This window comes from Schistocerca piceifrons, chromosome 6, assembly GCF_021461385.2.
Source record: "Schistocerca piceifrons isolate TAMUIC-IGC-003096 chromosome 6, iqSchPice1.1, whole genome shotgun sequence".
NCBI lineage: Eukaryota > Metazoa > Arthropoda > Insecta > Orthoptera > Acrididae > Schistocerca > Schistocerca piceifrons.
Genome location: NC_060143.1, coordinates 472,544,497 through 472,571,845, shown reverse-complemented (window position 1 = coordinate 472,571,845; position 27,349 = coordinate 472,544,497). Strand labels below are relative to the sequence as shown.

Genomic DNA, 27,349 nt, shown 5'->3' with positions numbered 1-27,349 from the left:
ATCTCCCTTGTCATCTCCTCCTCTGAGACAAGTAAACCTGTTAACCAATAACTGACCAAAACTGCACTGATTACCCAGTATCACCCTGGCCTTGAAAAACTCAACCACATCCTGCACCATGTCTTCGACTACGTCTCATCAAGCCCCGAGATGAGGGATATCCTAGCAAAATCCTACCCACATCCCGAAAGTTGTGAGCCATTGCCCACACAACCTATAGTTTCCTTGTCCATCCCTACTGCTATCCTGCTGTCAAACCTACACCCCAAGGGCCATTTCCTCATGGCTGATCCAGGTGCAAGGCCTGTCTCATACACCTACCCACAACTCCTACAGCAGCCCAGTCACAGGCATTTCCTGCCTTAAAAAAAGACAACAGGGTCATGCGTGAAAGCAATCATGCTCTATATAGCAATGCTGCAATTGCTGTGCAGCATTCTGTTTAGGCATCGCAAGTAACCACCAGTCGACTTGCTTGAACATCCACTTCCACTCTGACAGACTGACCACCCAGTTGCCGAACATGCTGCTCTCCAAGACACAAGCAACTTCAACAGCTGTTTGATTATGTGAACCATCTGAATACTCATTTCCAGCCCTACTTTCTCTTAAACTAACTACACAAGTGAGAATTTTCTCCCCAGCATATACTGCTCTCTCTCTCTCTCTCTCTCTCTCTCTCTCTCTCTCTCTCTCTCTCTCTCTCTCTCTTCCCCCCCCCCCTTCCCCCTATGTATTTCTCTCTCATCTCTATTTCCTTTCTGCCCCCCCTCCCAAAAAAACCCTCTTATATGCTCTGTAGTGCAAGCACTAAGTCATCTTTTGAAAGACCAGCCTCCCACTGCCCCACTACCTTCTCCTCACCCTGAGCATACTTCCTTCCCACCTCCATCAACCCTGGCAACTGCTCTCAACAATCAACAGTCAGTCTTGCTGCAGCAGCTGTGGTGTGCGTTTGGGTGTCTGTTTAGTTGAGTGTGTGAATGTGTGTACTTTCGCAAGAGAAAGAGCAAGAGCTCGATAGCTAGTGTGGATAAACTCGAGAACTAGTGTGGATACTTTTTCTGTAGCATTTTTCTATGTACCACGTATCAGTCAGATGTAATGATTTAATATTTAGCACATGTGTTGTGCAGTTTTGTTACATATTTCTTCATGTGACTAGTATACTGCGGGAAGCTGGATGCCTTCAAGGTGAGGAGGCGATTACAATAACTCCACAAGAAGAAGTACCTCCATGGGCATTTGTGCACATACGATGTATCATTGTCCCAGGTTGTAGTAGCATGGCAAGCTTGGAATAAATGCACTCAGCTGTAACAATGCTGCAAATGATCCTAATAAGAACAGCAGAAGAATGTAAAATGTGATTTATATGACTCATATGCAGGCTTTGAGAGAAGTATATATGTGAGGCCCATGTATTAAGAAAGTTTCGTATGGAGAATGTTGCTGAAGAAACTCTTCATATTAATGTATAAGAATTTAATGTTATGTTGAATTTCACTTCCAATATTATTCAGGACCATCAAGGAAAGAAGTTCAAAACACCTGCACAGTCACAATCTAGATATAATTATAGCTCAGACGCAAATCAATATGGCGAAAAATAATTGAATTCAAAGGAAGAGAACATATCCACAACAAATATATTTCAAGAGGTAATGTAAATAACTTCAGGTCCATCACAATTTTGTCTTGCATTTCAAAATATTGGTTGGGGTTAAAGTGACCAAACTACGAGGTCCTCAGTCCCTAAATCCTTTATGTGTCGAACTTGGAGTAGTCCTCAGAGAGGAAACAAACAGAAGACAAATCCCAATGGACTTTATTGTATGCAAGAATTAAGAATGCCAAAAGAAAGAAGTAAGCAGATGTGAGAGAGGTGAAGGTGGGAGAGTTTCCCTGCCAAGAAAGCAGTTCGATACCCCTGGGACATGCTATGCAACCGCAGACACAACCTCTGCATTCAACTGATGCTTCCACACCCCCATTACCACAAGAAAATTAGCTACACGGATAAGATAAAACCTTACAAAAGAGTACAATGACGACAAGTCTGTCAACTTACAACAGGTGTAAAACAATAAGAAGATTTTAAAAGTTGGAAGGGCAGGTCAAGGTGTATGTCCTCTTCAGTCACATTTGTTAGCCATATGTGACCTGCCAGTTCCTCGCAATGTCATAGAATTGCAATCAGTCTTAGAAAAAAATGAAATATCATATTCGGTTCATACCGAATGCTGCACTAATCAAAGCTCCATTGCATCACCTGTTTCACAAGAATGTCCTCTTTGTTTGGACAAATGAGTGTCAAGAAGCTTTTAAAAAACTTATAGATGCATTGCTCACTGATCGATGCTTGATTCACTTTGATCCTGACAAACCAGTTGCGTTGCAAGTTGACGCTGCTTCTTACAGAATTGGTGCAGTGCTTCCTCACAAATTTGACGATAAAGACAGGCCTATTGCTTTTGCAGTGAAAGTGTTGTTCAAAGCTCAGTGTACCTATTCACAAATAGAGAAAGAGGCATTGGCTATTGTGTATGGTGTCATCAAATTCCACCACTAATTGTATGGCAGAAAATTCTAGTTAGTAATGGATCACAACCCATTCCTGTCCTTGTTTCATCCGATGAAGCTGGTTCCTGTACGAACTGCCCAAAAATTACAAAGATGGGTTTTGTTGTTGTCTCAATATCAGTACGAGATTGTGTATCATCCGACAGCTCAACATGGTAATGCAGACGCACTTTCATGTATCTGATTGGCCCTGATACAGACTTTCACGCTTCTGCTCCATCTTGTCACATCAATGCTCAGTATTCTGAATTGCTTCAATCCTTTCCTCTGAACTATCAGAAAACTGTACAGGCCACAGACGCTGATTCAGATTTGAACATATTGCTAAAATACGAGATGGACCATCGCCGGCGGAATTGCTTCACGGCCACTGCCATCAGACACTGCTCCAACTAACTCAGCATCCGGCGCCAAAGAAAGGCCACAAGTATTGCTTGGCATCACATGATACTGTGTTTTACAGGGTTTTTAACTGCAGCAGACAGTGGTCGCGAGGCGAGATCCTTCGTTGACTTGGAGCACGCATGTATCTCATTTCAAGCCCGGACAGACTGCAGAGCAAACATCAAAATCAAATTCGCCACTGTCATGTGCACGATGATCCTTCCGTGTCTCTTCCCCCAGATTCACGGATCCTGAGGACGGCGCAGCCACAGCAGCTGCCAGAGGGTGTCGTCATGACACCGCAAGATGACCCCATGGAGACAGAGCCTTCGCCTCCTCTCCTCCTACCAAAGGAGCTGAACCCACCCACACCACAGCAGCCAATGCCAACTAAATCTTGTTATGGGCCTCAGAAGGCTGTGGGCCTCAGGAGTTGGATGCGTACCCTTCTGGTCATTTTCCAGGGGACATTTCTGCCAGAGCAAAGGCCGGGTGGCACGGTACGACCAGAAGCTTGACGTATCCTGCAGCTACAGCTTTCGGCCCAGCGCAGTGTCCATGATCCTACCTGCCCTCCATTTGTTGATCTCCTTATACAATGATAGTCTGTCGCTTTGGGAGGAGGAATGTTCTGGCATAAAGTCAAGTGCCGGCACGCTGGTCCGAAATGTTAGACCAGAGAGGACTGTGAAGAACACGTCAGCCAATTGTGCGCGGACCGACTTCTCTATAGGACGACAACCCGACATCAGTGCCCTTGAGACAAAGAGGACATAGGCGCCACGTTCCCTGGTCATGGCCGAGTTGAAGACTAGCAAGTTCCTCAAGTTCTACAGCAGCGAGTTCAAAAATAGCATCAAGACTAGTCATTTCGCTTCTACTATGTAGCATTGGCTACACTGAAGAGATTACTTATTTTGTCTGTCATCCTTTGCTCATGATACATCAATATTTCACAAAGTTAAGTATCGTAATCATTCCTTTTGTAATAAACTTCATTAATATGATTTGCTTGAATTGTTGTCTAGCGTTCCGAGAAAGCAGGTTTCCTTGGCACCCCATATTCGACACATAGGCAAGATACAACACCAACAACTATCAGCATAGAGTCTGGCTCCAGTATCCCGACTCCAAAGTCGGCATTCTGGTACCCCTCCTGCCCAACTTGTCAGCATGTTCATTCCATGGGATCCAAATTTGACCAGAGGTCCATACAAGGATGAACAACCATCCAGTATGGTGGAGGTCATACAGGAGTCCCTGGATAGTCACAACCAATGGGTGTCACGGAAGCACTGGTTGACAGCCTGAAGACTACTCAAGGAGTCACTGCTGATTTAGAATGACTGGTCAGCGGAAGAACGAAGTTGGATGTGGGCTTGAATAATGGTCACCAATTCTGCATCGAATACACTGTATCCGTTTGGCAGGGAGTGCAGTTCACTGCATTTTGCCTGTGAGTGAGCAAAACTGGTTCATTCACTGACTGTAGGGCTGTCAGTGTATGCCACACCTGAGCAGGAAATGCGTCAAGAACACCCAGGAACAGGCAGCGAAGAACCATAGCATCTATTAAGTCTTTCGGTCCACAGGAGAGGTCAAGGCAGATCTGAGGATAGGGAACACACCATAGGAGATGCATGCAATTTCTCAAAATAGTGGAAAATGTTATGTATGACAAACTTACGGAATTTATAAGTACAAACAAAATCTTACATAATGAACATCAAGGATTCAGAAATAAGTGGTCAACAGTACTGCCATTTGTGAGAATATAAATTGTATACAAAACCTGTAGTGCAAGAAACAAGTATCAACACAAGTATTTATTGACCAACTGTAAGCTTCTGACATGGTAGATCATTAGATTCTCCTGTCCAAGTTTGGAAAATGTGATATTTGATATTCATCCAACAGATGGATCAGATCCTCCCTGAGCAGTTGTAAGCAGGGCATGAATATCAGGTGGTGAACCTTAAAACTATTTCTTAATGATTGTTGGAATATAATGTAATAAAGTCTGGTGTAATAAAAGGACATGTAATCAGACCACTATTGTTCCTTCTGTGCATTATCGATCTAAGCTTAACGGTGGATGCTTAAAAAAAAAAAAAAAAATCATATTTGCAGATGACACCACAATTCATTTACAAGCAGGAAGTACTGAAGAATTATAACAATCAGTAAACACTGTCACCAAAAAGAGTAGCAGCTGGGCACAGCATAATCAGCTCGTAATAAGTATTAAAAAAAAAAACTGTCGTAATATAATTTTACAATGCTCTAAACTCAAGGATATGTATAACCCATTCACCTCTATCAATGACGGAACAGTTAGTAACAGTAGAGAAATCAAATTCTTAGGTTTACGGCTGCAGAGCAACGTAAAATGCAACAAGCATATAAAATAGCTTAACACAAAATGGTACAAGACCTGCTACCTTCTTTGCTCATTAAAATCCCATTGCAGTGAGAAAACAGTAAAGAGTGCATATCATGCACACTTTCATTATCACCTTAAATATGGGGTCACATTTTGGGGGAACTCTAAATCAGCTATCAACACATTCAAGCTGCAAAAGCGGGCCAATAGAATCGTGTCTGGATGCAAACCTAGAGATTTATGTAAAACTCTCTTTATGGTAGGGTCGGCTGTGAAGTACAAAATTCCATATGTGCCTAAAGAGCTGCAAACATGCAGTCTCAGGCACTGCCTGTATTGGCACTACTTCATCTGTCTTTACTTTGTCTGGTCCTCCTCAGTTCAGCACGACATTTCATTTAGCAGTGCGATAAGACACTATTTCTTTCGGGATTTGATACAGCATTTTTTAGTCGGCACGACTTTCTTCAGTTCGACAGAATCGTGGTGTCAGCACTGTTTATCCTTTGCTACTTGTTTGTGGTATAAAGGAAGTTCACAGATCCAGTGGCTGTTTGCACAAAAAGAGAGTGTCTAGTGATCTAGCACCAAAAGCCTTTGAAAATTAATGGGTATCATGGACATAAAGGATGAGAAATTGAAGTCATGCGCACACACTTGAAAGCCGCACATGCATTAGCAGTTAGCATAGCAGTGTGTTATCATCCGTGAGAGTGTACCCCAAAACAGCAATACTGTGTACTTCCAAAACAGCCCAGCATGGATGAGTGCCTATTTAAACACTGCCGTACTACGCTCGTGCCCAATTATCATGTTATTACTGTTTGCATACATTTGCCTTATCTTATTGTGTTCAATGTATGTTACAGTGGTTGGTGTACATGCCACACACTAATAAAGGTGTACTAACATTCTTGGTTGTGTCATGTGCCCAAATTATAACCAAAGTGACGACGAGTGTAGGATTATTTTCCATGTGGTTTTTAGTCTCTGGTTGGCCCTCCATTGCATCTACGATGTCTGACGGTGCTATTGATGAATTTTTATGTTGAATAGTTGATCAGCAAGGGGCTCTTACAGTGGCATTGCAGCATCTCAGTCAACAACAGCAGGCATTTGCCATAACACAACACAATCAAACCCATGTATTGCAAACGCTTGCCTCTGTTTTGGTCAGTTCGGGTCTGTCTCAATCTACACTGCCTGCCGCGACACCCCTTGCACATCCTGGTTTGTCTGTCAATACCCTGGTCGTTTATTCTGCTGTTTATGGCTTACGATGAGTCTGTCAAAGATTGGGGAGCTTACGAAAAATGGTTGTGGAAGTACTTTCATACATTTGGATTGACTGATGTTACCTTATGCCACACTTTCTTTTTGTCTTGGTTATAACCATACATGTATCAACTCCTTTGCCAACTATCCCCCTGCAGGATCTGCCTTCACTCTCTTTTGATAACATGTGCGACAGACTTTTGAAATACTACAGTAAATGTATAACTCAAGTTGAGTTCTACGAGTGTAGTAAGAAACTGGCAGTCGCCAAGCCTAGAGGATGCGCAGCACCACCACCACCACCACCACTTGTCTAATAAGCAGTAAATTAATGTAGTCTTGTTTAGTTTTTCACTTGCTTCTGCAAAGAAGTGAACCATACGTGTCTATTTTACTGTGTAGACTAGTGGTTAGAAAATTGATCACAGTTTTTGTTTTTGTGTTAGTCTTGTGAATATCCTTGTGTAAGGCAGCTTCCTAGTATAAATTTTCCCATCGTCAGAAAATTAGTCATACCACAAAGTTTTAATTTTGTGCTAGTAGACAGCATACCGTTCGGTTCAGTGCATTCTAGTTTGAATATTTATCTCGTGCAGTAACTTTTCGGTAAACAGGATTAGAGGTATCTGAAAATGCGTCAACTTCAGTAGAAAAATTTATTTCTGTTTAATAGCTTGCGGTCTCAGAGCACAGTGCGAAATCTGCACAGAAACTTTTAGTGTTACTTTATTCCCCTTTGGTATATTTTATATACATTTCAAACTCAGTAGCGCTATTTGAGATCTTATATCTATTTTATACACAGTACAACATGACTACGAACTGTGGTTGTTGTGAGTGGACACAAGGAGAGTTGGCTGCTGTCCGAAAACAGCTGTAAGCTGCGTTGAATACTGTCGACAAGCTTCTACCTAATGCTTGAAGTTGCGGTGACGTTGAGTCACCAGTGACGAGACCTGCGACACCCTTTGTGCCACTGGACTCCCCTGGTGACCTGGACGTTGCTGCGGCTTCTGATATGCAACATCTATCTGGTCCACCTCACTCCAGAGTGGGTGGCAGGCAGTGTTGGGTTCGCATGTCACTGGGTGGAAGGCAAAAGAGGGAGCAGGGCGAGCAGCTAGCTCCCTACACCTCAGCAACCGGTATGAGGTGTTACCCAGTGTGGATGATAACTCTGAGGCAGCACGGAATGCCTCTCCTGTTGGTCCAGTGATCAATTTTCCTGCCCAGTCTGGACAAGTACAGAGGGTGGGTATGCTTGTCACTGGGAGCTCCAATGTTAAGTGGGTGATGGAGCCCCTCAGGGAGATAGCAGGCAACGTGGGAAAGAATTCCAGTGTGCATTCGGTATGTTTGCCGGGAGGTCTCATCCGCGACGTAGAGGCGGCCCTGCCGGCAGCTATTGAATGCACTGAGTGCAACCAGCTGCAAGTAGTGGCACATGTTGGCACGACAGATGACGCCTGCTGCTTGGGTTCCGAGGCCATCCTCGGTGGTGGTGGGGGAGGGGGGGGGAGGTTTAGGATTTAGGAGAGACTTTTAATTTAAAAAAAGGAGAGAAGTTTTCGAAAGACCTTTGATTTGCAGTAACATATACGCTGCATATTTTTGTATTACGAAAGTATAAATTCGAATTGCACCAAACACAGTGCGTTAGTTTCCGGAGCGTTGAAACCGAGTTTGCGATGTCCTTTTGTAAGCGAGTCATGTCTCAAGCCACGAGATCTCGCCAGCCGATGACAGCAGCTATTCAGAGCTTAGGACACGTGTTATAGTCAGCCAATAGCAAGATCACTGGTTACATAGCGCGAACACACAAGAGGAAAAGTTAACGGTTTACATTAATGTAAACAGTACCGTATATCTACAAGAAAAGCTAAGCTTTCACATATAATATTGGTCTCTAAGATTAACACGCTACAACAGAAGCTAAGCTTTCACATGTAATATTGATCTTTTTTTGCGTGTGTTATGCTTTAAGATACGTCACACAAATGTGCCAGTAAATTTAAAATTATGACGTAAATGTCTTGGCTCAAAATTCTTGTAAGTGGCTGGTTCTCAAACTGTTCAGTTTCGAACGCTCTGTGATTTAGATATCCATCCCACTTTATCACACGTAACATATTTCATCCTATGTAAAAAGAAATTTACTTTAAAAGTAACGCTTTTCTAACCACTGTTCGCAGTACTATCCGGAGGCTGTTAAAAATAGGTTCAATTTACCAGTTGCCGGAGAGAGCTAGAAAACAGGAATTATTGTGCGTGTGCAACTGCAGCGTGGTGTAGGAAGCCCGCATGTTCGTGTGCATAAAGCACTAAGAGAGCTTACATTATACCATAAAAGAAACAGGGCATCAGAGGATACTTCAAAGAGCATTAGAATTTCGTAAACCATACTAAAATGCATAATTCGGCTTGGAAGTGCAAATTGGCATTTTCCAGATTCACAATGAAGTAGGTCCCATCTGATATTAAGCTTTTCAGTGTGGTTTTTTGGGATGTAAATTTTCTTGGAGTACCAGTACTCTACGATCTTATTTTTGGTTCTTTATTATGGCATAATGCCACACATGGCAGAAGATGACAACGTGCATTTGAAATTCAGCGAACAGTTGGAAATAGCCAATACTGTAGAATGAAACACTTCGTTTCCAATAAAATGATTGCCTCAGCGGAAACATTAATAAAGCCAAATTTCTTTAACAAACTTGCAAAAATAACTTCATTGTTCTGCAAGACGATTAATGCTTGACTGCTACTAACTTAGAAATAAAATAAAATTAGAAAACTGAAATTAATAATATATTTTTGCCCTCCATAATTATGTGAATGTATTTTAATTCACTTGATAGCTTCCGGCCACAGAAATCCGTTTTGTTTTCATTTGACGTGGGAGCTGTACACGAAGAGAAGCAGCGAAATCACTTAACGTAAACACGGGTCACGTGGAGACTAACCCCCTCCCCACTGCAACTCAGACAACTCTGTGCAAGCGCGAATCTGACAGCTAGAGGGCGCGAGCAAAATTTTTCTCGTTTGCATCTGGCTGCTTGCTGCTACTACTGATACAGCTAACAGTCAAACCTCAAGTCAAGGTTGCTATATAGCTTCAAGTAGAGGGGAAGCGGGAGAAGGTACTGCTTATACGCGAGTCAAATGCGCATGCGCAACAGACCGCTGGCAACTGGTCAAACGAACCTAATGTGAACAGTTGTGACGTCAAGCTCATAACAAGCAGTTTATTGTTACGAAGAATTACAGTCTGCGCCCTATGGTCTTTGACATGTTTTTGCTATTTGCAGACGCTTGTGTGTGCACTTTTTTGTTGTTGTAAATCGCACATTACTTTTGCCACTAAAGTTTTATTTTTTTCCCTCTCGTTTATATTTTATTGCTGCTAGAGATCAATTCTGCAGTCAAAATTACAAAAATTTAACTGAAAGCTAAAACAATGAAAAATTCCCGGAATTCCGAAAAATTCCCGGGTTTTTCCCGGATGAAAAAATTCCCGGGTTTTTCCCGGATTTCCGTTGTCCCAGGTCGTATACACCCTGCACCTCTTGCCAACATTTATTTCCATTAACTTTTTTTAAAACCTCTGCATTGGACAGAATTTTGTTTTAAGCTCCCATACTCATCTGTATACAAGTAAATAAAAAATCTGTTGTAAATTTGTATCTTAACTATTGATATTTCTGTGGAATTACATGAGCATTACAGTTATGTTTGTATAATTACCATGACACCAAAGCCATATCTATGGAATCAATCAAGTCTATGGTTAGTATTTTTTAAATAAATGGAAAAGACAAGTTACCAAACTTACTTCTAAAAAAGATTATGCTTTGACTGTTGCAAATGGTTTTCCAAATCTATTATATTAGCTGCTATTGAAAATTACATTTACTGAGCTGTTCACAAACATGTTCAATGAGCAACATACGTGTTTAGTATGTGTAACATAAAATGCAAACATGTCAGGCATTTTAAAGACTTGCAAGTGGTGTAAGAGCACTGCCACATCTTAAGGCTGAGTGCCTGGTCTGCTCTTGAAAACGGAAAAAGCTGGTATTTTCTACATACATTTCAGTGTCACGTGAAATTCCGGGAGAAGTGGAATCCAGTAACGAAGTTCTTGGATGCATAAGTTTGTTAGCTTTGAGGAACTGAACTACTGCTTCAGCACTCTTCTGAAGACACTAGTGATCTTAGAAGGTTCCATAGTGGAGGAGTAGACAACTGGTTGTGAGGACACTGTCCTCAATTAATACAGAAGCATCCTCTGAACCACACTATCACACATTAGACATCCAAAGTGAAGTGAGGTGCCACCTTGAGATAGGAGTCCAAGGACATTCCCGGCTGTCTCCGCCTCTTATTTTTATTTTTTTAAAGAAGGAGGAGGAGGAGGAGGAGGAGGAGAAGGACAAGAGCATGCTGAGGAACAATGAACAATATTATTAATTTCATGACTGCTGATGCTAGACTTACTTCAAAACCCCTTGGCTTCGTGGGCGACACAGAAGAGCTCTGATACCGTATTTGTGATACCATTTATTTTTATCCATAATACTCATGCTCCTTGGTGGCAACGGTTTATCAATATAAACAACTTTTTTGCTGAAATATGAGCCATTTGCTGAAAAACAGATAGAAGTTTCTGTAAATATTTAAAATAGCACACATTTCTGAATTTTAATAATGGTAAGTTGAAAAAGTGTAAAAAGCAATCTTTATAACTTTAAGTGTGTAGTAAGTGAAAGCTAATATTCTTCTTTATTTTTTATTTTAAATACTACTATTGTTACTCTGGGCTCAAATTTAGTTTAAAAGGTACGCAAAAGCTTCATTATATACAAATTCTCCCATCAGACTGAAAGCTATTATACATATTTTACATGAAACATGAATAAATAAATAACTTTACTGTGCATATCATTACTATGAAATGTCAATACTTGTTTCCTAGTCATCCAATGTACTAATAACTTTCTTGTAGCATCGTCTCCCTTCAAAACTGATCTTTCAGAGACATGCATTACTAAAAACAGTATGAGTGTTTGTTGCAGAATATTTTGGTTTGATACCACGGTGAAATTCACTGCAATATACATGTAATGTCAAAATTGCTAGTTGTCTTCAGCTGATATACACATGTTAGTTGTCAAAAGAGTTCATGAGCCATCTGCAGGGCGTGCTGTGTTTCCGTTGGTTTAGCACTCCCTGATTATGACTTTCCATGGCTGTTGTTCTTAGAGACCGATTCATTCCAGATTTTCTTTCTTTCTTTCTTTCTTTTTTTTTCACATACTTCTGTTAACTTCTCAGTTGATAAGAAATACTAATTGTTCTTCCTTGTGCATTAAATAACATTCTCTCCTTCCCATGACGTTAGTATTTGTGTTTGAGGTATGACTAAATTTCAAGAACACAGACTAATATTTTTAGGACAGCTAATCTTCTAGAAGCTCCGAAACTGGTGACCCTGACTTTATTTATTCATATTACACATTGTAAGAAAAGATTTAACACGACTGAATCACTTATCAAAACTGTACCCTCACTCTCTTGGCTTCCTGTGCATTTACCACCTTTCTGGCTGCACAAACCAGCACTGTAGTTCACACAAGAGGAGGCCAGCATTCTCTAAGCAAGAATTGTGGCAGACCCTACTGATAAGCCAGCAGACCACAAATCCGGTGCATAATTAAAGATGTAATCACAGCCCCACCTGTGACAGATACTTATGAAACAATGGAGAACTGATCCATGAGGTGTCTACCTCGCTAGAGGAATGTGTTCGGCAAGTTTTAACGCAAGAACATTAGTGACAGGAGGCTCTCACAACACATTAGGGATATGTGCAGTAAAGTTGATACTGATACAGTCGCAATAGCATACTATGTATCTTGTGGAGCAGTCATCTACCACCTCAAGTGAAAGCAATTTACTGCATTGCAAGCCAACATTGCCTTGGACAAGGTAGCTGAATTAGCAGACAAGGTATTCAACGCAGTAACGCCTGCAATGGTAAGGTGTAATGAATGTAGATGATGTTGGTAGCATTGCTGAAAACATTTGCTAGCAAAAAAGGTTGATTCTATTTTTGTGTTAACACATGGTGTTTTGTTTACTGTCAACCTAACCTCACTTTCCCGTTTCCTGTATGTGTGCTCAGTACAATGTCTAATTGTGGTTGTAAAAACTCTGCTGACAGTTTTTGTTATATTTGTGGTGAATTTGCGATTAAAAACACAAAAGAAACTTTGTGAAAAAGATATATCTATCATACTTTTGATCTAAACTTGATGATCAAGATAAATCTTGAGCGACGCATAAGGTATGTTATGTGTGTGTTGAAGATCTGAGAAAATGGTCAAAAAAAAGAAAAGAGCCTTCACATTTACTGTTCCTATGATATGGAGGAAGCCAAGAAATCGTTCCGATGACTACTACTTTTGCAGTGTTGATATTACTGGTCATAATTTGAAAAACAAGAAGGCAATAAGCTACCATAACCATCCATCCGCCACCTGACCAGTAGGGCATGGTGTAGATTTGCCATTTCCTGAACCACCACATGTTTTAAATTCTATTCCAACAGAAGTATTTTCTGATGTACAATAAGATTTAGATGATCCAGATGATGACGAATTCCAGTGTAATACAGAAACTGTTTACTCAAACCGAGCTTAATAATTTGGTTAGGGATATTGGCTTGACAAAAGAAAAAGCTGAATTGCTTGGCTCTAGACTAAAAGAAAAGAACTTATTGGCAGTTGGAACCAGCACATACACGTATAGAAAGAGAGAGCAGCAATTTTTCAAGTTTTTCCAAGAAGAAGCTGATTCAGTGTACTGATCAGACATTCCCGGTCTGATGAATGAGTTTCATATTTAATATAAAAAGGAAGACTGGAGGCTGTTTACTGATTCATCCAAACTTGTTTAAAGGCTGTTTTATTACACAATGGTAACATGTATGCATCTTTACCTCTTGGACATTCTGTACATATGAAAGAAAACTAGGAAAACTTAGAAATAGTGCTAAATAAAATAGGTTATTCTGCCCATAGTTGGATGATATGTGGCAATCTTAAAGTAACATACATGTTCCTTGGTTAGCAAGGTGGCTTTACCAAATTTCCATGTTTCTTGTGTCAATGGGACAGTAGGGCTAGGCATCAACACTGGTGCAGAAAGAAATCGCCTGTGAGGGAGTCTTAAAAACCTGGTGAGAAGAACATTCCACGCAAAAACCTTGTAGATCCAAAAAACATACTCCTACCACCTCTACGGATCGGAGCATGGAATGTCAGATCCCTTAATCGGGCAGGTAGGTTAGAAAATTTAAAAAGGGAAATGGATAGGTTGAAGTTAGATATAGTGGGAATTGGTGAAATTCGGTGGCAGGAGGAACAAGACCTTTGGTCATGTGTATACAGGGTTATAAATACAAAATCAAATAGGGGTAATGCAGGAGTAGGTTTAATAATGAATAAAAAAATAGGGGTACGGGTAAGCTACTACAAACAGCATAGTGAACGCATTATTGTGGCCAAGATAGACACGAAGCCCATGCCTACTACAGTAGTACAAGTTTATATGTCAACTGGCTCTGCAGATGATGAAGAAATTGATGAAATGTATGATGAGATAAAAGAAATTATTCAAGTAGTGAAGGGAGATGAAAATTTAATAGTCATGGGTGATTGGAATTCGAGAGTAGGAAAAGGGAGAGAAGGAAACATAGTGGGTGAATAGGGATTGGGGGAGAGAAATGAAAGAGGAAGCCGTATGGTAGAATTTTCCACAGAGCATAACTTAATCATAGCTAACACTTGGTTCAAGAATCATAAAAGAAGGTTGTATACATGGAAGAAGCCTGAAGATACTATAAGGATCAGATAGATTATATAATGGTAAGACAGAGATTTAGGAACCAGGTTTTAAATTGTAAGACATTTCCAGGGGCAGATGTGGACTCTGACCACAATCTATTGGTTATGAACTGTAGATTAAAACTGAAGAAACTGCAAAAAGGCGAGAATTTAAGGAGATGGGACCTGGATAAACTGACTAAACCAGAGGTTGTACAGAGCTTCAGGGAGAGCATCAGGGAACAATTGACAGGAATGGGGGGGGGGGGGGGGAATACAGAAGAAGAAGAAGAAGAATGGGTAGGTCTGAGGGATGAAGTAGTGAAGGCGGCAGAGGATCAAGTAGGTAAAAAGACAAGGGCTTGTAGAAATCCTTGGGTAACAGAAGAAATATTGAATTTAATTGATGAAAGGAGAAAATATAAAAACGCAGTAAATGAAGAAGGCAAAAAGGAATACAAACGTCTCAAAAATGAGATCGACAGGAAGTGCAAATTGGCTAAGCAGGGATGGCTAGAGGACAAATGTAAGGACGTAGAGGCTTATCTCTCTAGGGGTAAGATAGATACTGCCTACAGGAAAATTAAAGAACCTTGGAGAAAAGAGAGCAACTTGTATGAATATCAAGAGCTCAGATGGAAACCCAGTTCTAAGCAAAGAACGGAAAGCAGAAAGGTGGAAGGAGTATACAGAGGGTCTATAAAAGGGCGATGTACTTCAGGACAATATTATGGAAATGGAAGAGGATGTAGATGAAGATGAAATGGGAGATACGATACTGCGTGAAGAGTCTGACAGAGCACTGAAAGACCTGAGTCGAAGCAAGGCCCCAGGAGTAGACAACATTCCATTGGAACTACTGACGGCCTTGGGAAAGCCAGTCCTGACAAAACTCTACCATCTGGTGAGCAAGATGTATGAGACAGGCGAAATACCCTCAGACTTCAAGAAGAATATAATAATTCCAATCCCAAAGGAAGTGAAAATTACCGAACTATCAGTTTAATAAGTCACAGCTGCAAAATACTAACGCGAATTCTTTACAGACGAATGGAAAAACTGGTAGAAGCCGACCTCGGCAAAGATCAGTTTGGATTCCGTAGAAATGTTGGAACACGTGGGGCAATACTGACCCTATGGCTTATCTTAGAAGCTAGATTAAGGAAAGGCAAACCTACATTTCTAGCATTTGTAGACTTAGAGAAAGCTTTCGACAATGTTGACTGGAATACTCCCTTTCAAATTCTAAAGATGGCAGGGGTAAAATACAGGGAGCGAAAGGCTATTTACAATTTGTACAGAAACCAGATGGCAGTTATAAGAGTCGAGGGGCATGAAAGGGAAGCAGCCGTTGGGAAGGGAGTGAGACAGGGTTGTAGCCTCTCCCCGATGTTATCCAATCTGTATATTGAGCAAGCAGTAAAGGAAACAAAAGAAAAATTCAGAGTAGGTATTAAAATCCATGGAGAAGAAATAAAAACTTTGAGGTTCGCCGATGACATTGTAATTCTGTCAGAGACAGCAAAGGACTTGGAAGAGCAGTTGAACAGAATGGACGGTGTGGATGAACATCAACAAAAGCAAAACGAGGATAATGGAATGTAGTCGAATTAAGTCAGCTGATGCTGAGGGAATTAGATTAGGAAATGAGACACTTAAAGTAATAAAGGAGTTTTGCTATTTGGGGAGCAAAATAACTGATGATGGTCGAAGTACAGAGGATATAAAATGTAGACTGGCAATGGCAAGGAAAGCGTTTCTCAAGAAGAGAAATTTGTTAAAATCGAGTATAGATTTAAGTGTCAGGAAGTCGTTTCTGAAAGTATTTGTATGGAGTGTAGCCATGTATGGAAGTGAAACATGGACAATTAGATTAGAATAGAAGCTTTTGAAATGTGGTGCTACAGAAGAATGCTGAAGATTAGATGGGTAGATCACATAACTAATGAGGAGGTGTTGAATAGAATTGGGGAGAAAAGGAGTTTGTGGCACAACTTGACAAGAAGAAGGGACCGGTTGGTAGGACACGTTCTGAGGCATCAAGGGATCACAAATTTAGCATTGGAGGGCAGTGTGGAGGGTAAAAATCGTAGAGGGAGACCAAGAGATGAATACACTAAGCAGATTCAGAAGAATGTAGGTTGCAGTAAGTACTGGGAGATGATGAAGCTTGCACAGGATAGAGTAGCATGGAGAGCTGCATCAAACCAGTCTCAGGACTGAAGACAACAACAACCACCTCTACATATAAAGTCAGGCCTTTGCCTAAAAATGGACCATGTTTTAAATATCTCTGCCAAAAGTTTCCACACCTTTCAGAAGCTAAATTAAAAGAAGGTGCCTTTGTCAGAACTGACACTAGAAAATTGATGTTTGATGCTAACTTTGAATCCACAATGACCTTAAATGAGAAAGAAGCATGGGTATTATTCAAGCAGGTCATTACAAACTTCTTAGTACACGGAAAAGTCCCAGAATATAATATTAAATAAGTTTAAAACTTCAGAGAGTTTAATGAGCCTGAAAATTTCACTTTTTTGAACAGTCACCTAGATTACTTCCCAGACAATATGGAAGATGTAAGTGAGGAGCAAGGAGAGCGTTATGACCAGTACATTAAAGTGATGGAAAAACACTACCAAGGCCACTGGAACACCAACATGATCGGGGGACTACTGTCGGTCACTTCACCGGGAAGTTCAGCAAGTGACTCATCGTAGAAAAAGCTACACAAGCTTCAAAGAAAAAAGGGAAAGAAAATACAAACCAAGTCCAGCTGACAAGTGAAACCTTTTTAACACATATCATTGTTTTAAATAGCTTACTGTAAAAATAAACCATGCTTATGTTGTAACAAAGCATTTCATTAATTTCCCTGTTTACTGTATAGCATAGGATCTTTATATAATAAAAAGCACATTGCTCAAAGCTATGGGTCACACAAAGAAACTAAGGCTAGATTTGGATTCAGCTCATAAAAATCTACAAAGATCAGCTATCAAAGTAAAAAAAGTTTCTCAAAAAAAATGTTCTGTTGGCCTGTGTAATCAGTCTTAAAAATTTACACTACATTAAATGTACTGAAGTAAAAGACATGGTAAAATTTTGTAATGAAGTTGCTTCATACAGAAATTCTAGTGGTGAAAACCCATTGCTGAAATAGTGAAAACTGCAACTCCCACCCATTTCTTTCCACATCTGAATCAGATGTTGAGTCTTCAGCCAAATAAATATAATCAAAACAAAACAGTGAAACAGACAGAAAGTGAGAACTGTGAAATCCATTTTGGCAATCAGATTTGGCCTTGTAAGTGCAGAGAAATGTTGGCTGCACCTGCCAGAATCACCATCATCATCATCATCATCATCAAAGGATAATGCAGTTTTTGTGGCAGATTTTGACGAACAGGGAATTTTTTAAAGTGAGTACAATACATGTAACTTTCGTAACTGTACACAATAATATTCAACAATTTAACATTGCCTCTAGGGCCATTTTAGTTACTTCACCTTTCAAGTTTCAAATTTCACATCTTATATAACTAGTTTTTCTGTTCTGTCCACATTCGTTACATGGCGAGAGAAGTATTCAATGATAACCGTGCTTGTTAGTTCTAGTGCTTTTTTGGTGAATTTTAGAAAAAGAGTTGGTGTATTTTCATTTCCCAAGTTAGTTGGCAACACTGACTGTCCTCTCCCCTTGGGCAGTCAAAATTCTAGTTTGTTTACGCTCGCAGCCAACGGCCACTACATTGTGTGTGCACTGTGCTCTATAGCAGTTGGAAACAACATCTATCCTGTTTTTTGACTGCACCCCATAATTCTTCCCCTAACATTCAAATAGAGTTACTTTCAGTTCAACTTCTACGCTAAGTGCCTTGTCAGTTCTACCTGTAGCATTGTCAAGCATGGGTCGCACTACTATGAACACCCACACAAGGCAGAAATTAATTGAATTGTTCACGAAAAGGCAAAGAAAGTTGCAGAAACATGTTAAATCAGAGACACATTACATTCCAGAAAGCTTAGAACACTCAAATGAAGAAAACAAAGGCAATTTTGGAAAAGGAAAGTTGTTGCAGTTTCCGCAAATGCAAACGTTCTACTCAAAATGTTCCCAGTCAGCATTTTTTTAACAGCCAGTTTCAAAGAACTATAGCTTTGTTGTCTTCACTAATGTACCATGACAATCTTTTAAATTGGTGCTTCTAATCATTCACAAACAAATAAATAGATGCAAATTATGACGAAAATAGATGCTACATTTTCTGGTTCCTGATGACAGGTACAGTACGGCTTGTCTAACCCCTTACTGTTTACTCTCATAATGAGCTCCACAGAACACAATGTGAGAATGAATGAATTCGAAAAGATAGAGCTCAACTGTAATTATGAATATTTGGTGTCATGACATTACAAAACATACTCCTGCTTTTGTCATATAAATAACATGTATTTCCAGGTCTGCTGTTAAGTCTACACTTACCTTCACACTACCACTATCCATTCATTTTATCACTGGTTTTCATTTCGTAAATATGGCAATATTTTAAGTACCAAAAAATAATCTATGTTAAAGTAACACATTCACTTAACTGACCCACATTTTGTTGGGTTTCTTTCTATACGGATCTCACATAATGGTTGTTCAAACAATGGAAAATCCTGGATGGGATAACGTCAACATTATAAGAAGAATACATTGCCACATTATAAGAAGAATACATTGCCACTAACCATACAGAGCAGATGTTGATTCAACATCTCCACTATATGGTGAGTAGCAATATATACTTTTTATAACACTGTCATCACAGTAATCTGTAGTTATACTTTCAACATACTTACATGATTTCTCTTCTCTTACAACAACAGGGATGTCCCATTCTGTATCATATTCTGGGGAGAAATTGTCCATAATGCATTTCAAACCACTCATTGATATGACCACATCAGGTCCACAACCAGAGACGATATTCTGAGCTGTTTTGTCTCTGCTCACTGCAAATAAAATGGACAGTAGTGATTACGGGCAGTGAGAAATATACACTCATTACATAAACAACAATTACTGACCACAAGCCAATAGTGCACCTGAAAAGCAGTGAAGCTCACAAAATACAAGGTACAGAAAGTTAAGATACAGAAAGCTTAAGTTGAGAGCAGTGAGATTTGTGGGGAAAATTTAAGTGTGTGTAGAAAGAACAGTCTAATAGGAAATGGAGGTAGTGTATCTGTCGCAGTACACAAGAAACTCAAATCCACTGAGAGGGAAACTGAAGCAAATCAGCCAACAGACTTAATCTCCTGTTGTAACTGAAAACTGTAACAGAGAAACACAGTTGGTTTGAATGCAAGTTCACAAACCATACTGTAATCATTGGTAGAGACTATAATCACCTAACAGTGAATTGGAAAAATTACAGTTTCATTAATAGGTGGCATGCCACGAAATCCTGTAAAATATTACTAAAATCATTCTCTGAAAACTCCCTAGAACACAGCTTGGAACCCCACTCATGATGGAAATATATCTAATGGCAAGAAATATACCTGACCTCTTTGGGGGATGGCCACACTGAAACTGGTATTAGTGACCAAGAGACAGCTGTGGCAACAATGATTACCAGAGTGCAAAACAAAACTAAAACAAACAGAAAGCTATGCATGTTCAATAAACTAGATAAAAAAGCAGTAGAATCATATCTCAATGAGGAACTTTAAACTTTCATCAAGGATGTATCCTGAAGAACAGTTCATAATGGGAGGGACCACCATGGTATACAGGGACTGTAAAGAAACAGACTATTTTTAATACATGTAAAACCAAGTATAGAGCTATAGATAGAGAGAAGCTGAATGGAACACTTTCGATTGTCAAGAGAGCAAGGCATGAAGACTTCAGTGAGAACCATAGCAGAATAATTTTAAATCATCTTTCACAAAACCCAAAGAAATTCTGGTCATATGGAAAGGCTGTCAGTGGGACTAAAGTTAATGTTCAGTCACTTGCAGATGAGGCAGGAACCGCAAAAAGCAAAAGCAAAAATTTCTAACCCCATTTCTAAATGTTAGTTTACAATTAAAAACCCAGGAGAATGATCTGAATTTAATCCTCGTACCACTGAAGAGACAAGGGAAATAAGCGGTAGTGTCATTGGCACTGAGGAACAGTTGAAACCATTAAAACTGACAAAGCTTCTGGGCCCAAAGAAATCTCTATCAGTTATTATACTTAATTTGAAGCACCTCTTTTAACTATAACCTACTGTAGAACCCTTGAACAAAAAACCATGTCCAATAGTTGGAAAAAGGCACAGATCGCACCAGTTTACAAAAAGAGTGGTAGTAGTGATTTACAAATCTACCATTAGAAACCATGACATTGATTTGTTACATAATCTCACAATATATTCTGAGCTCGAACGTAACAAGGTGAACAGAATGACCTCTTTCAATCCAACCAACATGGATTCTGAAAACATCGATCATGTGATACCAAACTCGCACTTTTCTCACATGACATACTGAAAGCTTTGGATCAAGGCAGTCAGACAGATGCAGTATTCCTTGATTTCCAAAAAGCATTTGATTCAGTATCACATCTATGCTTATTATCAAAAGCATGGTCATATGGGGGTACCAAGCAAAATTTGTGGCTGGGCTGAGGATTTATTTTTATACGAAGGATGCAGCATGGTATCTTGAATGGAGAGTCATTGATAGATGCAGAAGTAACTTTGGGTGTGCTCCATGGAAGTGAGTTGGGACTCTTGTTGATCACATCATCCAGGGTGTACATAATTAAAGCACCAATTTCAAACTGCTGTAGAAAGAGAACCACTGCTCAGAATGTCATCAAATTTGAACAGAATTGTATTAATGCAGGAGAACTGTCGTGGAACAAAACAGAAAATTTAATGAATACTTTACCAATTTAACACATATGGGGTCACTACAAATAACAGATGGATCACAATCAGGGTGTATACGAGGACAAGGAAAAAAAAATCCCAGATTTCTGCAGGATTTCCCGGTTAAAAATACACTTTCTCCCGGGTGAAAACATACTTTTTTCCCCTGTTAACTGACAGTATATTTTCTCTCAGAACTGTCTAACTTATCAGTCGTTTGAATGATTATGATTTTATACACGGGTATAGAATTTCCCGGCGCTTTAGAAAACTAAACACAGGTAAAAAAACACATATCAGAAAGATCTTTGATGTGCAGGAACATGTAAGCTGCATATTTTCGTATTACGAAGGTATTAATTCGAATTCCACCACACACCGCATGTTACTTTCCGAAGCACTGAGATCGATATTGCGATGCGCTTTTGTAAGCCAGTCATAGCTCATGTCACGTGATCTTGCCAGCCGATGACAGCGGGTATTCAGAGCTTAGGCCATTTGATGTAGTCAGCCAATAGCAACATCACTGTTAAGTAGCGCAAACACACAAACAGAAAAAGTTAATGGTTTAAATTAATATACATAATGATGCTACACGAAACAAAAAGCATTCACATATAATATTGGTTTATAAGATTAATACGCTGAAAGAGAAGCTACGCTTTCACATATAATGTTGGTCTTTTACGCGCGTATTGCAATTTACGATATATCACACAAATGTGCCAGTAAAATTTTTAATAACGACATAAATGTCTGATCTTCTGGGCTTGAAATTCATCTAAATGGCTCGTCGTCAAAGAGTTGATTTTTAAATGAGAGTCAAACGCTCTGTGATTTAAGAAATTCATCATACATTCTCGCACATAGTTCAACTTGCGTAAAAGGAAATTTGCTTTGATAGTAACGCTTTTCAAACCACCATTCGGAATATTTTCCCCCGACCTGTCAGAAATAGGTTCGTTTCTGCAGTTGCCAGAGAGTGCCAGATGACAGGCATCACCGCGCTTGCACAGCTACGATGCCGTAGGGAGCTCATATGTTCGTACATGTAAAACATTAACAGATCTTACATTATGTCATAAAAGAAACAAGACATCAGAGGATACTCCACGAACATCGGAATTTCGTGACCCATACTAAAATGTGCAAATTTAAAGTGCACATTCGTATGTCCAGATTCCCAGTAAAGTAAGCCACGACCTGATATTAAGCTTATCAATGCGATTTTCGAGATGTAAATTTTCTAGGAGTACCAATACTGTGTTACCTCATGTCTGGTTGTTTATTAAGGCATAATGCCACACGTGCTAAAAGTTGAAAACACGCACTTGAAATGCAGCAAACAGTGTGTGGAATTAAACACTTTGTTTCAAATATTTTGTCTGCATAAGTGGAAAAGATTAATAAAAGTAAATTTCTTTAGCAAACCGACAAAAATAACTTCATTGCTCTGCAAGGCAATTAATGCATGACGGTCAGAAAGGTGGAAATAAAATAAAATCTGCAACTAACAACACATTTTAGCCTTCCATAATTATGTGAATGTATTTTAATTCACTTGATAGCTCCCGGCTACAGAAATCTGTTTTGTTTTCATTTGACATGAGAGCAGTAAACGAAGAGGAAACAGCAAAATCACTAAACGTAAACACGGGTCTCGTGGAGACTACCCACTTCCCCACTATAACTCAGACTGCTCTGCGCATCAGCCCAGGGTCTACAATATTTCCAAACCCTCGAGCATTTGAGATAGGACGCTGAATAATTAATTTTATTGCCATAAAATGTTAGGGCAAGATCGTCGATACGCCGCTGATTGGTAGGTACCAGGAAGGCCAGGCGCAGGTCGTCAGGATAATTACGGATGTGCTCCCAATTTGAATAAAAAAACTCCAACGCAGACATGAGCTGTAACAATAAGCTTTATTTAGAACGTCACCGTTCCCTTCCGTTTACAAAACGTCATATACACTCTATTACATACAATATATGTTACATATTTTACTTCAGATTGAACGACATCATTCTTAGCAGGTTCGTCTCCTGCAATTTCTACACCAATATAAAATGGATTAATGCCTTGAAATAACTTATTCTTACATTTACAATGGTTTTCTAAATCTACCCATGACTTGACCTTTCCAATTTCTGCACTACATTCTGGTTTGGAATAAGTAACAAATTTAAAGGCATTACGTTTACCAAATTTCCTCCATGGTACACCGGATGACCTGTCCGGTTTTAAACTAAACGGTCCCAGTTTATTGGTACAAGCTAATTTAACTTTTTCTAACGCACCTTGGTCTTCGAATATTTTCTTGTTAGCCCTATCATCTAATGTCAGTCGCTCCACTCTTACGTTAATGCAATAGACATAAGTAACAATTTTGTTAATAATAACAGCATCATACTTGTTAGCAAAGAACTTAAATTCGTCAGTTATATCATAATGTTTAAATGTGGAAAAGTTGTGTGCATTCTCATCATATTTGTCCGTCGCTCCCATCTTTCCATATTCAAACCTAACGCTGTCCGGTTGTGTATACTCTGTACGCCATCTACACATACGACCGAAATACGGTCTAGTCATGGTGTTCCGTCAGCGAATCCATCGCCTCGGACGTGCACGGCGATACCGATGGATCATCTTCATCCGACGATATGCATACAACGTCCTCTTCGGCCTCAACGTCCGACGCCATCTCCTCCTTAACATTCAAACAATGCACTATATGGCAATCGGCATGTACTACATGGAGTCTCGATATTAATGCTTCATCACCTACATTAAACTCGTTTGACACAAATATGACAAGTCCACGATGTTTAATAGTCAATCCCGACTTATTCTTAACGTTCACAGTAACAGGGTGCCCTTCAACAATTCTTTTCAATATAGATGCATATGGCGTTTGAATGTTAAGGAGGAGATGGCGTCGGACGTTGAGGCCGAAGAGGACGTTGTATGCATATCGTCGGATGAAGATGATCCGTCGGTATCGCCGTGCACGTCCGAGGCGATGGATTTGCCGACGGAACACCGTGACTAGACCGTATTTCGGTCGTATGTGTAGATGGCGTACAGAGTATACACAACCGGACGGCGTTAGGTTTGAATATGGAAAGATGGGAGCGACGGACAAATATGATGAGAATGCACACAACTTTTCCACATTTAAACATTATGATATAACAGACGAATTTAAGTTCTTTGCTAACAAGTATGATGCTGTTATTATTAATAAAATTGTTACTTATGTTTATCGCATTAACGTAAGAGTGGAGCGACTGACATTAGATGATAGGGCTAACAAGAAAATATTCGAAGACCAAGGTGCGTTAGAAAAAGTTAGATTAGCTTGTACCAATAAACTTGGACCGTTTAGTTTGAAACCGGACAGGTCATCCGGTGTACCATGGAGGAAATATGGTAGACGTAATGCCTTTAAATTTGTTACTTATTCCAAACCAGAATGTAGTGCAGAAATTGGAAAGGTCAAGTCATGGGTAGATTTAGAAAACCAGTGTAAATGTAAGAATAAGTTATTTCAAGGCATTAATCCATTTTATATTGGTGTATAAATTGCAGGAGACGAACCTGCTAAGAATGATGTCGTTCAATCTGAAGTAAAATATGTAACATATATTGTACGTAATAGAGTGTATATGACGTTTTGTAAACGGAAGGGAACGGTGACGTTCTAAATAAAGCTTATTGTTACAGCTCATGTCTGCGTTGGAGTTTTTTTATTCAAATTGGGAGCACATCCGTAATTATCCTGACGACCTGCGCCTGGCCTTCCTGGTACCTACCAATCAGCAGCGTATCGACTATCTTGCCCTAACATTTTATGGCAATAAAATTAATTATTCAGCGACTGTAATTGTTCTTGAAGAACTTTGGTTTTACAAACCCAACTTGGAAGAATTAATTGAACAGTTTAGACAAGCATATAGAGAATTTGCATTTATGCCAAATGGTATTAGGTGCACCCAGCGATTATTTGACTTTCGACAGGGTAGATACAGACCTCTGTGGTACACAAAGATGATGTGACTTACCAAATGAAAATGCTGGCAGGTCGACAGACACACAAACAAACACAAACATACACACAAAATTCTAGCTTTCGCAACAAACTGTTGCCTCATCAGGAAAGAGGGAAGGAGAGGGAAAGACGAAAGGAAGTGGGTTTTAAGGGAGAGGGTAAGGAGTCATTCCAATCCCGAGAGCGGAAAGACTTACCTTAGGGGGAAAAAAGGACGGGTATACACTCGCACACACACACATATCCATCCACACATATACAGACACAAGTAGACATATTTAAAGACAAAGAGTTTGGGCAGAGATGTCAGTCGAGGCGGAAGTGCAAAGGCAGAGATGATGTTGAATGACAGGTGAGGTATGAGTGGCGGCAACTTGAAATTAGCGGAGATTGAGGCCTGGTGGGTAACGGGAAGAGAGGATATATTGAAGAGCAAGTTCCCATTTCCGGAGTTCGGATAGGTTGGTGTTGGTGGGAAGTATCCAGATAACCCGGACGGTGTAACACTGTGATAAGATGTGCTGGCCGTGCACCAAGGCATGTTTAGCCACCGGGTGATCCTCATTACCAACAAACACTGTCTGCCTGTGTCCATTCATGCGAATGGACAGTTTGTTGCTGGTCATTCCCACATAGAATGCATCACAGTGTAGGCAGGTCAGTTGGTAAATCACGTGGGTGCTTTCACACGTGGCTCTGCCTTTGATCGTGTACACCTTCCGGGTTACAGGACTGGAGTAGGTGGTGGTGGGAGAGTGCATGGGACAGGTTTTGCATCGGGGGCGGTTACAAGGATAGGAGCCAGAGGGTAGGGAAGGTGGATTGGGGATTTCATAGGGATGAACTTAACAGGTTACGAAGGTTAGGTAGACGGTGGAAAGACACTCTTGGCGGAGTGGGGAGGATTTCATGAAGGATGGATCTCATTTCAGGGCAGGATTTGAGGAAGTCGTATCCCTGCTGGAGAGCCACATTCAGAGTCTGGTCCAGTCCCGGAAAGTATCCTGTCACAAGTGGGGCACTTTTGTGGTTCTTCTGTGGGGGATTCTGGGTTTGAGGGGATGAGGGAGTGGCTCTGGTTATTTGCTTCTGTACCAGGTCAGGAGGGTAGTTGCGGGATGCGAAAGCTGTTGTCAGGTTGTTGGTGTAATGATTCAGGGATTCCGGACTGGAGCAGATTCGTTTGCCACGAAGACCTAGGCTGTAGGGAAGGGACCGTTTGATGTGGAATGGGTGGCAGCTGTCATAATGGAGGTACTGTTGCTTGTTGGTGGGTTTGATGTGGACGGACGTGTGAAGTTGGCCATTGGACAGGTGGAGGTCAACGTCAAGGAAAGTGGCATGGGATTTGGAGTAGGACCAGGTGAATCTGATGGAACCAAAGGAGTTGAGGTTGGAGAGGAAATTCTGGAGTTCTTCTTCACTGTGAGTCCAGATCATGAAGATGTCATCAATAAATCTGTACCAAACTTTGGGTTGGAAGACTTGGGTAACCAAGAAGGCTTCCTCTAAGTGACCCATGAATAGGTTGGCGTACGAGGGGGCCATCCTGGTACCCATGGCTGTTCCCTTTAATAGTTGGTATGTCTGGCCTTCAAAAGTGAAGAAGTTGTGGGTCAGGATGAAGCTGGCTAAGGTAATGAGGAAAGAGGTTTTAGGTAGGGTGGCAGGTGATCGGCGTGAAAGGAAATGCTCCATCGCAGCGAGGCCCTGGACGTGCGGAATATTTGTGTATAAGGACGTGACATCAACGGTTACAAGGATGGTTTCCGGGGGTTACAGATTGGGTAAGGATTCCAGGCATTCAAGGAAGTGGTTGGTGTCTTTGATGAAGGATGGGAGACTGCATGTAATGGGTTGAAGGTGTTGATC

The 27,349-nt window shown here is 40.4% G+C and overlaps 1 protein-coding gene across 2 annotated transcripts in view; it reads right to left on the bottom strand.

The window, feature by feature from the left end:
• The window catches only part of LOC124803036 (little elongation complex subunit 2-like), a 243,312-nt gene that overhangs the window by 60,322 nt on the left and 155,641 nt on the right, over positions 1 to 27,349 (bottom strand). For both annotated transcript variants that reach the window (XM_047264150.1, XM_047264151.1), the window contains 2 exons: positions 19,360 to 19,512; positions 11,123 to 11,270 (listed from right to left, as the gene is read on the bottom strand). In XM_047264150.1, coding sequence (XP_047120106.1) covers positions 11,123 to 11,270; positions 19,360 to 19,512 — 301 coding nt within the window. The remainder of the gene's footprint in view (positions 1 to 11,122; positions 11,271 to 19,359; positions 19,513 to 27,349) is intronic.